This window comes from Protopterus annectens, chromosome 2.part0 (genome assembly GCF_019279795.1).
Source record: "Protopterus annectens isolate FY-2018-M chromosome 2.part0, PAN1.0, whole genome shotgun sequence".
Lineage (NCBI taxonomy): Eukaryota > Metazoa > Chordata > Ceratodontiformes > Protopteridae > Protopterus > Protopterus annectens.
Window position 1 is genome coordinate 1353566996 of NC_056728.1, and position 17475 is coordinate 1353584470.

A 17475-nucleotide genomic window follows, 5' to 3' on the forward strand; every position below is an offset into this window, starting at 1 on the left:
TTGGGTATGCAAGTGAATAAATTGTTGACGTCCATCGTCACCAAAATGAGGTTGTCTATGGGAAATGGATATGAAAAATGAATGTTTGTGTATGTCTGAAGAAGGTTGAGGTATTACTTCGACCGAAAGCGCTTACAATAAAGTCCGTGCTCTGTTACTTCTGCTGTGGCCGTTTCTGCTATTTTTTTTGTTTTTAGTGGAAGTTTGGTATCGTTTTGGTATTTCACGACTTCGTGGAGGAGACATTGTCAACAAAACTGAAAAGGAAGAAAGCAAATGGATCATGAACCTCAGAGCTAATTTATTTCCAGGGCTCAACAGAGTAGTTCCTATTAAACCTATTTTGAAAGAAAGAAGCCTAATTAAGAAATTAAATGGAGGCTTAAGGAAGGCGTGCATCTGATTGCTGTATGTGATTAGTTGAGCAATTAAGGATCTTTATTTAACAGCAGTAAGTCAGGTTTACACACTAGGATCTGAATAAGGTTTTTTAACTGAAAGTGCTTATCCTGTTTGACCTGCAACCTGTATAGCACAATTTGTGCTTTTTATTTATTCATGTTATTAAAGCCTACATTTTAACAGAATTTCTCAGTGAACTTTTCGTTGTGGTGGAAGCCTTTTTTCATTTTACGATTTTTGCCTATTAAGGCTTCCTCTGGAGGTCGTTTTTGGTTTGGTTGTTTGTGTTTAAGTTTCAAAAATCAGAGATGTGTAGGGTTCTAGTTTCCTTTCAGCAGAGGAAGGATAAGTCATGCTGGGAAGGCTTTGTGTTAATTCTGTTCTTGCTGCCTTTTGTGTGTTGTGGTGTGTGTGTACCTGCTTTGTATGTCTTGCAGTAGTAATATGTGGGCCTTTGTTTTGTGAGGCTGTAAAACTGCAGTAACCCAAATCACTTGGTACCTGGTTTATTTATGTATTCTTTAGTTGAAATAGGGCCATTCATTTCTCTCCCTCTGTCTGGGACCGTAATATTATACAAAACCCTTTTAGAGTTATAGAAGGGAAGGCTTTGCAAGGCATAGTAAAGGTAGACTCCCTTTGGAAACTTGGTAATTGCGAAAAGGCAAACACTATATCCAGATAAATGTATTCCCATATTTTGCAAAGCAAAAATTAATGCCTGGTACTTTGGTTATGACTGATCTATCACATCTCCACAGTAAGTGATGTAAGAAATCCAGATGCGTATACTTCAGCTCCTGGTTCATTGCTTGTTAATTTAGACATCAGCTGTAGCCTGACTGTAAGGTTTATTTTTCTTTCATAACATTTCTTGTTGCAGTATGCCGCGGTGGTACGGTGGTAGCGTTGTTACCTCACAGCAAGAGGTTCTCCCGTTCGATTCTCGGCTGGGCTTGGGAGTGCCTTCAGTGTGGAAGTTTGCATGTCCTCCCTGTGGTTGGGTAGCATTCGAAAGACATGCGTGCGTAAATGGGTGTGCCTTCGTTGAAGGTTGGGCGTCGAGCTGGCACCTCGGCGTTTCGTAAAAATCTACTGCCAATCATTAGCGGACCGGAGTTCCGCTGTGGCGACCCCTTACCGGGAAAAAGACAAAAGACAACCAACATTTCTTGTTACAAATAGTGAAGTCCTGTCTCTTTTATAAACATAGCTGTAGATCAGGTGACAAAACATACAAATGGAGGTGTTTGAGAAGCATGCTTGAATGAAGATGGTTTACTGTAGTGCTGGTCATCCAACAGTCAGTGACTTGCAAGCCAAGGTAGGTTAGAGTTTGGATATACATTACATTTGCAGGTTTGAGTCTCGTGCTCTTCAATCAGTATTCAACTAGGTTCAACGATGTAATATCCTGTGTAACCTTGCAAAATGTGTTTTGATTTATCTGATGCTCTTCAGAAGTAAACTTGGGGTCGGTTTGGCAAAATGGTTTATCTTCAACTTGTAGCCCCAAGGTACAGGGTTTGATTCTAACCTCAGGATATTGGCTAGGCTTAAAATGGTAGTTAGCCTAGTACTTGCCTATGAAGTGTGGTGATGTCATATGAATGTAATCTCCACTGCAATGATATGACATGGGGTGGAGGGGCACTATACTATAAGCAGAGGATTAAGTTTTTGGTCTTTGATTTGCTTGGTAACTAGAATGGTGTAAATGTGCACTGGCCATTTTTGTGATCTGCATGCATGAATCTGCCATTTCTTTTAGTGAGAGCATTTAAGCATGGGATCCTAAAGAGCAGTGGGCTGACTCAGTGACATAGGAAAAAAATAGACCTCTTGAGTATGAATATGACAAGGTGGGTGTTTGGGGAAAATACCTGCCACTGGTAGCCATTTCTGTTGGTTCCTTCATGTCAAGTTATGATTCCACAAACTGATGGGCATTTTATCTACTTTAAAACCCTGTTGGAACATGTTCCCCAGCATGGTTTTGTTTTTCTAAGCAGCAGTATCTGTCTAACAAGTGTACAAAAGCCAGCAGTTAAGCACACCTGCAGACTTTGGATGATGCAACAAAGCTGGTTGTCCCTATTTTTAATAGCTTTGTGGTGATTTAAAAATAAGCTGTCATATATAATTATTCAAAGTAATAACACAGCTGACCAAGAAATATAATTCGCCATATTCCTTTACTGAGCAATGAATTATTTTTGTGTAATTTTCTCTCTGATCGAGGTCCATTTAACCTGTATTCTGAATTTTCCTTCTGACACAGGATCTCGTAGATGACTTAAAATCTGAGCTAACTGGAAAACTTGAGAACCTCATGGTTGCACTGATGAAGACTCCTGTGTGCTATGATGCTCATGAACTAAGGAATGCCATTAAGGTAATCTGTTTTACTTGGATGTCTTATCTCCTCAAGTCATTGTGTATCCAGCTACATATTGAGCCACATACTGAATGCTATTGAGACAGCTGTTCTGTGTTGATCTCCAGAGGTAAGCATTTAATTTGCATTGAAATGCTTTCATGAGGCTAAGGAGGCATTTCTCTCCAATCCTTAGGTCCTTTTATAGCCTTGTTAACTGCCCCATTGTAGAAGTGCATGAGACATGCTAAAGGATCCAGATCAGTAACTTGGAAACCTGCTGCTTTCCTGCAAATTCACCAGTACACAGCATTTTAACTGTGATATTAAAGAAATAAAAACATTTTGTGAGGCTGTAGCAAAAACAATAGTAGTAATAATAAAAGTAAATTGGATTTTGTATTCATACAGAACTGTTAGTTTCTGTTGCTAGATAAGACAGAATAAAGCTTTCTAAAGGAGTAGCCTCTACCTCCAGCTGTATCGTGTCAAAAGATTAACCACACACAGACTAAAGTTCATTGATTTAGGATGACTTCACTTACACTGCCATGTGATTTGGCCATATAGTAACAGATCAGCTGACCAACTTGCGAAATTAAAAACCTACTAAATTCCTTTAAAATATAACCATATAATTGTACATTAAATATGCAAGTCTCTCAAAGCAAGTAATAAAATGTGTGCAAAATATGTGAATTATACCATGCCTGTCAGAAGTGCTGCTGATCTCCACCTCAATACACCATTGATAACATAATCGTTATGTAAAGGAGAATTTTATACATACACACTTTTATTTTTTCACACTTTTTTTTTTCTAACATTTTTATTACTTGTTAGATTATTTGCATAGTCATTTAATCCTGCACAATTACATTGTCAGGGAGAGTGTAGTTTCTTATGTACTTACAGCTTCAGTTCTCAGTGTGTTGTTGTGGTGCACTTCAAACTCTTGGGTTGATAAACCTCTGCAGTACAGGAAGAACTTTCCAATCTTTTGAGACTGAACCACCTGAGAATTTGAGTTGAGGGGATGTGGATGTTGCAGCAGGTCTTGCTGTTTTGCATTTTTTTATGTGGGGGAAGTTGGGAGTGTCGTGTGTGTCTGGTGCAAGGGTATGTTCACTGGTAAGCATTGTTTCCTAAAAAATTTTCACTAACAGATGGGATGCTTCTGCTCATAATGTAAGGGCACAAATCCACCTGATACAAATATAGTGCATTTAATTTGGTGGCTGGATTAAGACATTTTGAAGAGGATATCACAAGCCTGTAACTGGATTCAAAATGCATAGAAATAACAAATGGTGGTGGGGTTATTTCCTAACCCACCAAAGCAAGCCTTGGTCCTCCTTTAGAATAAGAGTACAGCTGTCTTTTTGTCATGCTGTTGGCCATAACTTCTCTTCATGCATCCTGTTGTCTCATACATTTCTCCACAGGGTGCCACTTGGTTCACACAAATCCCCCTGTGTGGGAGGTTTTCTTTTTAGTGTTAAACAATATGGTACCCTTCAACACTTCTCCCCAAACAATTTTGTAACCCTGTAATGGCCTGCTGTTCACCACAGGCTGTGTAATTACAGGGTCAAACACTATATTTCCTATGAAGTCTATATTGGCATGGCCCCCTTTATTCTGCCACTTCCTCAATTAAATTAAAAAAAAAATGGTTCAGGACCACCACAGCTAAAATAAACTTTATTGGCCAAAATATTCATGTAGTAAGTGCTTTCATGACCTCAGTCGCTTCTTATGAAACACAGGTGCCTAATTTTATATGAAAAACAGCCAATCAACCAAATCCACTTAATACAAAACATATTTAAAGGCACAGACACATACATATAAAACAAGTGTCCCCCCCCCCCCCCCCACTGGTTTTTGCATTTTGTGTACGAGACTGAGTATCTTTACCCAGGAGCCAGTCACTTTTGTTCATTTATTTTCTTCTGCTGCTGTTCAGCTTCTCCCCTATCAAATGTTGCAAAGGCAATATCGTATCTTCAGGTAATTGCCGTAGAGAGAGAATTCGATCAAAGCCAACGTGCCACTACACGTGTGGGTACCTCTACTTTTAATACTCTTGAGGAGTCCAGAACTACATATAGTATTTTTAAGTATGGTCTTGGCCTTACACAGCTGAATTTCAGAGTTGCTGATGTCTGTCTTCACACTTTACAACTTGACTTCATCTGAAGTTTGTAACTTTACTCTCTAGATCTCATTTGCAACTTCCCCACAAAGCTTGCTTTGCTAATTTTTGCTGGGCACCAGCCTGGTTATCTTACTGATCTCTTTTCTTTGTAACATTCATATTCCCCAAACCACTGACACAAATTTGAACATATGAAACACTATTAGAGCTCTGTGTACTCGCTTTTAAGTTACCTCTATTCTATTTCCATTCTCTTCCATTCTGAGTGTGTGATCATGCTGAGTCTTGCCAGTACATTTAACTTTAAAATTCTTCTAATGTCAACTCTAAGGCTGTAGACCTTGTGAGTATATTACATGCATGCTTTTATTAGGCCTATCTAGGCCCAGATTTATACAAGGAAGAGAAGTGAACATGAGCATCCTCTAGTCATAAGGACCCACATTGGTGCTAGAGGCTACCAAATCTTAACATGTTAAGACATTAATCCTGGACCTGGTAGCTTCACCCTTAAATTTTATTTTACTGTTTTTCTATCTTTCCCCATCTGTACTGGCTCTACCTTTTCATGGTGGTAATCTTATTCTTGCATGGATGCATAACTCTGGATGCATAACTCGCTGCTACTGGGCAGAGTTAAAGAATGGATTTGTATGTCCCAATGTTGTGCTCTCCAATAAAATAATTTCCTGTAACCTCCTCTTACTTTCTCCCGTAAATCTGAAAGTGTTTTGTCTATAGCTTTTCTTAAGCATCTCTTTCTTTGGATCTCTCTTCAGGACTGACTCTGTACTGACTGGTTAAGTGACTTGCTGTAAGTCGCACAGTAGTCAGATGGAGTCAAAAGAAGTCTCTTAGTTAATGTAAGAACTGGTTAAACAACCAGAGTGAGTCTTACTTAAGATAGCCCCCATTTCCTTTAATTTGTGGTTATGTTGGCTTAAACACTTAACACTGACAGAGCCATGGACTGAATTCAGTTTCTTCCCCACTTGGTACTGTATTTGTTATTTGTAGTAATTTTTCGGAGATAAAAAAAAAAAGGAGCTACAACGGTGCCTGGCTTTTAAAACAACCATATCTGCTGTCACCCTCTCTGTTGGTAAGGACTGCATGGACTGGAATACCCTGCTCTCTCACATATTACTTGTATTGCTGGTTGAAAATTTCATTATCTGCACTAGACTAGCTTCTTCCATGTTTTCACTGTCTTTTGTTTCATGCAGTCTCAACACATGGAGATGGGCATTTTCCAGTTTTATATTATACTGTGTGTCTGGTCCTGCTTTTCTTCCTCTACTGGACTACTAACTTGGCTTAATTTTTTTTCTGGCATCTGGTGATTTATTCCTGCAGTTAGTGTACCATGGTAATCGACCAGTCATCTCTTGTCCCCACTTAAAGGACTTCTCCATCCATCCTACATTTTCTTCCTTAGTCTCTCCTATGGTTTCTCTATCCCATCCCAGATATGTATTCCATTCAGCACATTTGCTCATTGTCTTGCTGAATCCAAGCATTGTATTTGTGTCTCATTGCACAAATTACTTTTTTCTGCAAGAAAAATCTTGTGTATTGGCTGATGTATGACTGGATAATGCTTTCTGCATTCATATTGCTAGTTTTGTTTTTGTAATGTAGTAAGTTGTGCATTAGAATCACTCTCAAAATCCTCATGTCACTCACTACAACTTGAAGTGATTAATTCACCCATCACAGTTTTATTTGCTGCTTCTCACTTGGTTTTACAAATTAGTTGAACCCCATAGCTACCAGAATCAATAGATGCAACTTACTAATGCAACTTACTAAGCATATTTTAGTATCCTCCTCTGGCCTGCCTCACTTGTGCTAATAAATTTGACTGTAAAATGTCTTGTTGCTAATCTGCCAAATTCCTCATTATGTTTTCGGCAGATTCTTCATCCATTATTCTCAGAACCCCCTGTCAGTGTCCAGGTAAGCATGGCGCGCATTGTCTACAAACAGTATAATGCTACAAAGGCTTTTCTAGGCCCACTCCCCATTCACTCCACTCTCCTTAGTGAGTTACTTTCTCTGTATTCTGTCCGATATCATCTCAATAAGACTGCACTCTGTTTCCTGGCCTGTATTTTAATTCTCAGCTTACAAGATGGGAAGTGATTGGTATACCTAGCACATTATTCAAGTGGGTAATTCTCATACCACATTCTGTCAAGCTACATTACCAACATATCGTACAGTCATCAATTCATTGAGTCACTCGATCAGAACTAAAATAAGCTCACTGGTCATTATCCTTCAGTTACATGACTAAGAATATAGACCTACATAACTATTATTCGTTTCCACAGTATTTTCAGTTAATTTTCTTTATGGCACAACACTATTGCCTTCTCTGCGTCCATTATCACCACTGCACTTTCATTTTCTTCATGTGTACAGTTTATTTTTTTTATGATATCCCATAACTATTTTGGGACACAGTTGGAGAAATTGCACTGTGCTTTTATTTAGGTAATTGGTTTCCCTTGTTCTCTGGCTAACATCATAAAACTGATTTATTTTACTGCCATAGCTGGATTGTTTAAGAAAGCATTCAATCTCATTTTAATAACATTACATTTATTTTCACATTTGTGAGAAATTTGATGCAGATAATTACCCTCTTTAAGCACTCTAGTTGTATGTAGAGTAATTCTGTATTAATGAGTTGATGCTAAACTCTTATTGCCTTCTGTAGCTATTGCTGAGTGGTAATACTGCACTATTGCTGAGTGGTAATACTGCACTATTGCTGAGTGGTAATACTGCACTATTGCTGAGTGGTAATACTGCACTATTGCTGAGTGGTAATACTGCACTATTGCTGAGTGGTAATACTGCATATAGTTTCATTAGGTCATCTTATAAATACCTTTTATAGTGTTAGAACTCTCACATAATACAAAATAAGATTTCATACAGTGCTTATCCTGAAACTAAACTTGTACTGTATAATGCTTTCACTTGTAGCGGGAGCAGACTGTATGATATCACCATAACCCAGCTCTGTTTTGCATTAAATTTGCAGGTCCTAATCCAGGATTAACAATTAAGTCAAGGGGGGAGGTACAGCTGTATCTGGCACTAAAATTTACTTGGGAATTGATATACAATTTTTATGGCTGCATCAATTATCCAAATGAACAATATCCTTCATAATCTGTAATGGGAGTGCCCTTCATCTAAACTGTCTTCATTTTTGGAAATGAAATCTTCAGTAGTAAGTAGGCTGTGGTAACATTTGTCATTGTAGCAGTTTTCATTTGGAGGGTCTCCTTTCAAACTAGTGCAGTCTTCTGTCTCTTTCATGCTATGAATTGCTCCCTGTTCAAATCTTGGGCTCCTGACCTTGTAAATCAGTCCTATATACCTGCCACTTTCCCATCCCCCTGTGTTATCCTACTTGCCTTATGCTACTATTTGATTTCGGTGGTCCTTTTCTTTCTCTCTCTCTATTTTTAAAGCTGTCTTTTTTAATGGATGCCTAAACCAGCTGTCAGAATGTCCTGTGTAGCTGATATTGATGATAAACTATCTATAGCATATAGATGTACTTCTCGGAGCTCCGAAGGGTGCGAGCGGTTAATGAGCTGCTTCCTGTGCTCCAGGATTTGGTTCCCTCACTTGGCCAATTGCGACTGGTGATGTTCCTGGGAAGAGTTCATGTGGATTAGTTCTCTTCCCCAGTTAACAAATATGGATAAATGTGTAACATGTTCCACTTGTAGAATGAACTGCTGATAGCAGTACTTGCCAATTTCTGTAATTCTTTCCCATTTCCTGACTTGTTGCTAGCAGCACCTCCTGAAGAAGGTCACTCATTGTATATCTTGCATCCCTGCAAAGCTCATCATCACATTGCTCGCTACTAAGTTAATTTGCATCAGTTACAAAGTAGTTTGTCCTTGGGTGTGCATTTATGAAGCATGTCAAATATGTCCACAGCCATACAATCTTGCATGTAGAATATGCATTGTTTCATTAAGCAAAAATAAAATTTGCTTGGAACTAGACAAAGCTTGTTGTGACCAATCAGCAGTTCCATAATCACAGCAGCCATGAATAACTCTATTATTGCAGGATGACCAACATAAGAAGCCCATCTATCTGGGTAATTTTTTTTCTAGCATGGGTACAACTAACATGAAATAGCTAGATGTATAGAAAATAGAGGAACTTATTTGGTAGTCACTGTAAAAGTCATGTTTGTACTTGTTCCTGTGGTGTGAAAAGTTGAATAAAGTCATGAAAGAAGCATTAGTCGGTATTCAGCAGAAGGAAATGCTTGCCACTTTTTTTTAGTGTTTGAAGTAGAACAGTAATTGTCTAAGCTAAACAGTGAAGTGCAAAAGAACAATGTTTGGTAGTGAGTTAATTTCTTCAGGTAACATCAGTGAAAAAATGCATTTCAATATTTTTTTTATATATATTGAACATTAAATGTCTGCCTTAGTCTTACTGTTTTAAAATGGCTAATAAAAGGTCAAAGAAAGGTATTCTACAACCATTTAGGACTTGTGGACAGTGAGAAGCCACTAACAGTGCAGATCCAGCTTAAAATGTTGTTCACATGAGAAAGTGAGAGGGGGTTGACTAGATGTATTATGAATAGTAAGACCCTTGGAGCATCTTAAAGTGATGTTTGAACATATTTTGCAGCAGTATTGCTGGGGCTATTGGCTGTCCATCTTGTGTTCTGTAACTGCGCTTCAGTCCCACAAGCATTCCATATGTGAATAGTCCTCAGATGGCATGTTTTGGGTACAGTAGCGACTGTCCTCTCATCAATTTAGACTTGGCATGATCTTTATAATGAGACTGCTGGATATATGTAGTAATAAATCATTAAATGTGTTCAGACCCTTTAACTAACTGGGTATGGCTGTAGTATTTGCAGATGTGCTGTTTAATTGAAGACTATATGCTCCTCTTTGCTTCCTAGCTGAGCCAGCATTAATCTCCTAGGTCGAGATTGCTGTAAATAAGACATGTTTTCACAAAGCTTGCAATCTGAAGTGATTAATAAAATGATTCATACTTTTTCTGGTCATCTGAAATCTGATTATTATTTTCCCTCTTGTATCTAGAGTACCACCTGTTTTGATTTTCAAATTTTGTATTACTTTCTCTAACTAGGGAGCGGGGACCTCTGAAAATGTTTTGATTGAAATCCTTGCCTCTAGAACTAAGGATGAGATTGAGAACATCAAAAAGACTTATAAGAAAGGTAAGCAGTAATATTTAACAGTGGATTTGTAAACCATAATGCTGTTAGGATTTTAATGCCAGAGAGGCTACTATAAGGCCAACTGTGTAAGCTAGCTGACATGTAAAGTACTTGAAAGTAGTGGTATAATTGGGGGAGGGAAGTAAGTGTGTGTGTGTGTGTGTGTGTGTGTGTGTGTGTGTGTGTGTGTGTGTGTGTGTGTGTGTGTGTGTGTGTGTGTGTGTGTGTGTGGTTTTACCCCCATGTTGTTCAAAAAGCCTTATGGTATATATTTTAAACAAATCTAAAGCATGCACAGCAAAATTCACTTGGCAGGTGTTGTATTAATAGTATAAATGTTGTGAAATTAAGAAGGCAGAAAATAGCTACCTGACCCATGTACTCTGCCCATTGAACTCTGCCCCCAGAGACCGTCTGTCCTTGAAATGTCAAGGATGCTGTTTGTTTCTCCTCATTCTGAAATGCCACTTTTGATCTATAATCTTGACTTTGGCCTTAAGCTATCCTTTGTTACCATCTCCTAAATGGAAAGATTTGCTGCAAACTGAAATAAATTGGAAGCTGAAATCTATTGGTTTGCCTGTGACTCCTGATGAAAAGAATAGAATCCTGAGATAAGTGCATATGGCTAAAAAAAGCGTGTTTTTGTACAAGTTATTAACGTCATTTTTATATAAGATACAAAGCACAAAAAACATAGGTGACACTTTTTGGTATACATGTTTAAGACCGCAAATAATCTGACGGGTGCAAGCCATTAATGCAGAAGCTTTGTTATACACTAGATTCACAGATGTTAAAATATACCAAATGTATCTGGTATGGAAAAGGCAAGGAGATCATGCTCATCTCTGGAAACGGACATGGTTTTAAATACCAGTTTGAAAAAGTAGTCCCCTCCTACAGAAGTCTGTAAAATAAGCCATTGTGAAATGCATACGGAAGGGCATTGTGTATATAAAATGATTATGACTAATGCTTATTTTTTCATTGAAGCATACAGAACTGCGCACGAGGGAGATATTAATGCTGCTCCTCTATGTACCAAGGTATCACTGAAGCAGTTGTGTACAGATGTCTGTATAAAACCCTATAGCCATTGCTCTGTAAGCAATGTGGTCTGAATGTTGACTTGGTCTTCATCCGAACTGTCAAACAATTGGTTATTAGTAGCTGTAAAGCATAGTATATTGGTACAGGAAGCGTTTTCAAAAACTGCAGAAATATTTTCATTCTGCACAAGTCAGTGAAACACATCTCACTAAATTCTGCATGTTATGCTTTAGTCAGCAATAGGCATGAAATACCGAAAGTAGGCCTCCCACCCATAAACTAATGTAGCATTGGAGCACTGCATTTCTAGTTGATAGAATTCAGCAGTCTGCAGCTTCCAGTGTGCTAAACCTGACCAGAAAGTATCACTTTGAGGAGCTGAAAGGGGTCTTGTGATTTTGATGGATGTTATTGGAAAGATAAACCTTTAGTTGTGATATTGAAAAGGTGTTTGCTACTTTGAGGAGGGGTGGGTGCAAAGGACTGTGAATACAGTATGCATTGTGGGTGCAAAGGACTGTGAATACAGTATGCATTCTGAAGGAGATGCTGTTTTTTTTTTGCCACATACCTGTCTGCTTCTTGGAGTTATGGCAGGTGCTTATCTATATGGATTTTGAAATCTGTTTCTTGTCATATTTTTTTTCCAGACTTCTGAGACAGGGATTTTTTTGTATCTTCTCAATATTCATTTGCAGGCAGGCAAGAAGTGAACTACCTATAATGACCTGAATTAAATAGTATCTGTTTTAACGGTTTGTGTTCTATTACCACTGCTAACTCAAAGGTTATAGTGAACATTAACTGACCTGGATGGTGGCTATAAGAAATGCACTGAATTACAAGGTATAATCAGAAAGTTTATCACATGGTTCTCTGTATGTACATGTAGATTAAGCAAATTATTGATTCCATAGTGCTAGGCTTTTAAGAACACTTTAACTCCTAACTTTTAGTATGCCACTTTGAAATGGTCTATACAAACGTTACTTTATTTAAAACACTCTCTTTGCATTTTCTTCTGAAAAGTTTGTTTATACTGAGTGGGTTGCATTGTTGTGAACAGCCTGTGGGTTAAAATACAAACCTATCTATTGGTGGTAAAATTTCATCATTTGTTAGTTCTTGAGTAACATACAAGTAGCTTACAGGGACATCTTTTGCTAATATATACCCTGTACTTTGTGGGTTACAGCAAACAAATGGCAGAAACTAGGAACTTTAATTGCTGCACTCCTGCAAGTCCTGTAGGATGCATAAGCTAGCAAGATGTAACTAAATCGGGTGTACTTCGATGAGTCACTCACGGCCCATGAAGCATCACACCTCAATAGTATGGAATGAGTTGCGTCAGTCAGTTGGTAATCTAGAAAATGTGAATGCTGTGCTCATATCCTATTGGGCACAGGCTGTTGAAGGGGCATGATTGGTGCTTGTGAAGAGGTGTGGATTAGTCCTAAGAATTCAATATCCTCCTTTTGAAAGCATTTAAGCAAACTTCCTATGGACAAATTTAGAAGTGTGAATATTAGACATGGCTCTTCTCATTTTTAAACGTTTTTTGCAAGGAGGCAAGTCCCCTGCACCCCTGATGTAGGGGTCAAGCCCCAAACACATCAGAATTTTCTTTGAGGTCAGCATACCACTAAGAAAAGGGAATATTTGAGAAATAGAAATCTGCCTTGGTAAATCGCTGAATTTCAGCCATTTAATCTCCACCTTACAAGGCTTGCTATTGTGGGACCCACCCTTCAAATGGTTACCATTTTGACTACAGTGATTGTGGTTGTTTAAAGCCATTGTGTGAAACTGTCACAGTGAGCTATTATGTGTAGTGCTTTTTTTTTTTTTCCTGCAGTTTATCAAAGTGCGTGGCTATGAAACTGTTCTGCAAGTGGTTATCTTGTATATACCTGCTAGCCGCTTTATTTCAAAGTGCTGTGGGACAGTAGTTGTAACTAGCTGGAGCTACTTGTAATTACTGCAGTGGGAATTGCACTTTTCTTGGCTCTCTGCATTTGGGGTGGTGGTGATGCCAAAGGTAGAGGCAACGTAAAGGGTCCCAAACTTAAATGTCCAAGTCTGTATAGTTTTAAGCATTTTCATAATTCTAAGGAAGCTATAACAAAGCAAAATTTGTTAAAGCACTAATATGGTAGGGATAAAGTCACCCACAAAACCTTCATCTCCATTTTCTTGGAATACCCCAACAGTCGGATTAGATCAATCAACCATAAAGAATGCAGTACAAGTATAATTTTGTCAATGTATAGACTGACACTGCACAACTTTTATACCTAAAGAAAATCTATCTAGTCTAGTACATGCCAAACTATTTTGTGGCTGTATATCTTTTAATACTAGCTTATCAAAAACCTTTCTTACAAAAGTGGAGCTACCTTTCACAAAACTGCACCAAGTTGACTGATGTCTGTCCTGATAGATTCTCTGTACCCTACTCATAAAATTATTCTGGCCATCTGGAATGATGCTCACAAATTTCTGTAGCTAGATTCTGGGGCACAGTTTTTCATCAGCCCAGCCAATCATGCTTTGGTAACAAAGTGCTAGCAAAATTAGCAATTCTAAAAATGTAAAGAGAATTTCTCTTCAGAAGACCTATGGACAATGTCTAGGAAAATCTTTGGCATTAAACCTTCTTAAACATCTGTTTAACTATTTAAAAAAAAAAATTGTGCAATTGCTAACCAGTTTAGCAGAATATGCAGTAATGTGATAGTTACTTCTGCATCTCAGTTTTTTCCTAACAATTCTTCACTTTAATTCTAAATATGTAAATGGTTATATGGTTTCTGTATGCGTTCACACTAAATTTTATCCTAACATCGCACCCTTTTAATTTTAACTTCTAATAGCATCCCTGTGTGGTTTGACACCATGATGCTAAATAAAATTTCTGGGCATTAAAAAGTACCACAAATGTATAGTGACATCAATTTTATAGTCTGAGACAAGGTAAATAAACCAGCAACCTGGGTTAAAAAGAAGGAAGCATGGATATTGTGAAGTTTGTGAAAGAAGTACACGGATCAGGAATTGTCAGCCTAGCAGAGTATGTAATCCAAAAACTTCCGATGCTGCAACTGGGAGTGGATGGCACAAATTATAAAGGAATGCCAATAGTGGAATGAGAGAGAAATGGCAGCAAGTAGACAATGGGCACCACATGATGAGTAGCTTTGGACCTATACCACTATCTCATAGGAAGAGGTCCGCACAGAAACGGATAACTTAAAGCTGCATGTTTTGCATTACCTGGCATTTAACCCTGCTTTCACATGCAGGATAGCATAATTTGTACATCCTATGGTGCATGAAGGGTGGGAGATGTGTCTAAAAATGAGTTGAGGTCTTGAATCTGTTTTTTTTCACAGAGAAATGGGTGCTGGGGTTCCTGGTAGCTGTCTGGGTACAACTGCTCTAACATTGTAACTCCATGTATTCCTAGCCTATGGCATAAATTTATCACTGCAGGTGAAACAAGTCCTATGTTTGATCCTTTTTAAGGCTACTCTTGGATGGTTGGGATACAGGGTTATCATTTAGGATCCTGCTCTGTGAGATTAGCACTATTAAACACCCAAAAAGAGTGCCAAGAACTTCTAAGTGTATTTGGCTATATTTATTTTTTTACTTTACATTTGTTGACCGGGATAGTCCGACTGGATGCATGTCCATTTTCAGTGGAGGCCTGGGGAGAAAAGCTCCAAGGGTAAGCAGATACAGCATTACATAATACCAGCATTACATATTACAAACAGACTATTTACAGAGATTACATAAGTAAGCAAGTTAAACAAGTTCCACAGGTTACAGTTAATCCTGAGCACAAGTCAGGATTAAATGAAATTACACAGTAAACTGGTTAACAGATTTTTACACATTTTAGAGAGTTAGCCAGGCTTGATACAATGACATAGCCAGTTAAGTGACAAATGTTGTTTGAGTCTAGTTTTAAATTGACCTAAGGTGGAAAGTAAGGTAATATCAGCTGGAAGAGAGTTCCAGGATCTACTTAGAGTTTGCAAAGAGAGAATCACCGGCTGTGTTATTAATTTTGCTAATCTGAATTAGTAGTTTGTTAGAGGATCGAAGCGGTCTAGGATTGTTATAGGGGTTGATAATAATATTTTAAGTGCAGGAGTATTGTCCGGATTATAGAGGATTTTATAGGCCATAATCAGTTGGTTATACTGGATTAGGCTGGGTAGTTCAAGCCAACCAAGCTGATTTAGATTGATGCAATGATGTGTAATAAAAGGCAGCCCAGTGGCAAACCTGGCAATGTGGTTGTAGCAAATTGAGAGTTTAAGGACAGTCTTGTTCAAATTCGAGAGTAGAGGGGATGCATACAGATGGGTTGAAAGAAGGTGAGAGCGAGCTATGGCAATTTTAGCTGGAGGGGTTAGGAAGGCTTTTATTCTGTAAAGTGACTAGTTTTTTATTGATGGTTTTGATAGTTTGGTTAACATGTAGGTCAAATTTTAGATTATTGTCTATGATGACACCTAATAGTTTTGTAGATGGGTCAGAGTTGATTATTGTGCCACCATTTGATTTTATGGTAAAGGTGAAAGTGGTAGACCTACGTGTTGGTGAAAATAACAGCATTTTAGTTTTATTGGGATTTAGGATCAGACTATGTTCAGAAAGCCAGTTTTCTATTGTATTAAAGCTGGTCTGGGTAGCTGACCATAACTCTACTGGAGATGTGGCTGAGCAAATCAGAGAGTAGAGTCCATATTGGATACAGCTGACTTTTGGGATGACAGTATAAAGGTCGTTAATGAAGATGGAGAACAGCAAGGGCCCTAGTATAGAGCCTTGTGGTACTCCGAGGGTGTTGGGTAGAAGGTTAGAGAGGTTGTTCTGCCAGAGGACAGCCTGCTGTCAAACATTCAGGTAGGATTGAAACCATTGGAGGGCTCCAGTATCTAGAAAGAATGTTTGCAGGGTGTGGATTAAAAGTTGATCAACCATATCGAATGCCTTGGAAAGATCCAAAAAGAGGGCTGTGGATATATAATGATTGTTGCGATTATGGTTTATGGTGTTAGTAAAGGCTAGGAGGGCTGAAGTAGTGCTGTGATGAGGACGGAAGCCATGCTGAGTGTCTGCCATAAGGTGATTTTGGATTAGGTGGTGCATGAGTAGTCTATGAATACATTTTCCATAATCTTTGCAAGTGGAGAGAGTATAGCTATTGGCCTATAATTGGAGAATTCAGTAGAGCTGCCTCCTTTGTGAAATGGGATTACATAGGATATTTTCCAGATGGTGGGAATTTTAGCTTCTACTATGGTTCTATTGATTAGTATTGAGATGGGGTAAGCAATAGCATCAGCTGATTTTTGTAGGTACTCTGCAGGGAGTTGATCAGCAGAAAGTGTAGTGGGTTTTAATATTTTGATCAAGGTACGGATAAGTGAAGTGGCGACTGGTTGGAAGCTGAATGCAAGTAGTTTTCTAGGGGTGCTACTTTCAGTCTCAGTAAAGAATTGGTTAAAACTATCAAACATCTTCAGGGGTTTTATCGATAGTAGTAGCAGGGATTGGGGTTGAAGTTTGTCCAGGATGTAGTAGATTATTTAAACCTGCCCAAAACTTCTGAGGGTTATTTTGGTTTACTGTCTGTAAATTACAGTAGTATTGTTTTTTGTCTTGTAAAGTTGATTTTTTGGTTTTGTTCCTGGATTGCCTGTACTTAATGTGATCTTGAGGGTCTTTATAAGAACGCCATAAAGCCCATGCTTTGTTTCTAAGGGTAATTTTGAGTTTATACTCTATAGAAAGCCATGGTGCAGTTTTTGCGTTGGTTCTCTTTGAACGAACAGGTGCATGCAAATCAAGGCTCTCAAGGAATTTGTTGTTAAAGTATGCTACTGCTTCCTCTAAGGGGAGGTGTTTTAGAATAGACCAATTACATGAGTTGAGTTCTTGTTGGAATTTGGTAGGGTCAAAGTTTTTATTATTTCTAACCTTTCTGAGTAAGGGTAATTGGGAATTGATGGTTTTGTGCTTAATTACATATGTGAGAAGGTGATCACTTAGGCCATTAAGGAGAGTACCAGAGGTGTACACTTGGGGGTGACTGTTTGAGTACCCAGTCAAGTATACTTTCTTTTTGGTTGGGTTTACCTATCCTGGTAGGGGTGGATATGATTTGTGTAAATGCATGCAGGTTAATATGGGTGGTTGGGGATTCTA

The 17475-nt window shown here is 38.3% G+C and overlaps 1 protein-coding gene across 1 annotated transcript in view; it reads left to right on the forward strand.

Moving 5' to 3' along the window:
• The window catches only part of ANXA5 (annexin A5), a 309430-nt gene that overhangs the window by 112696 nt on the left and 179259 nt on the right, over positions 1-17475 (forward strand). The window contains exons 5-6 of the mRNA XM_044061534.1: positions 2684-2797; positions 10104-10194. Coding sequence (XP_043917469.1) covers positions 2684-2797; positions 10104-10194 — 205 coding nt within the window. The remainder of the gene's footprint in view (positions 1-2683; positions 2798-10103; positions 10195-17475) is intronic.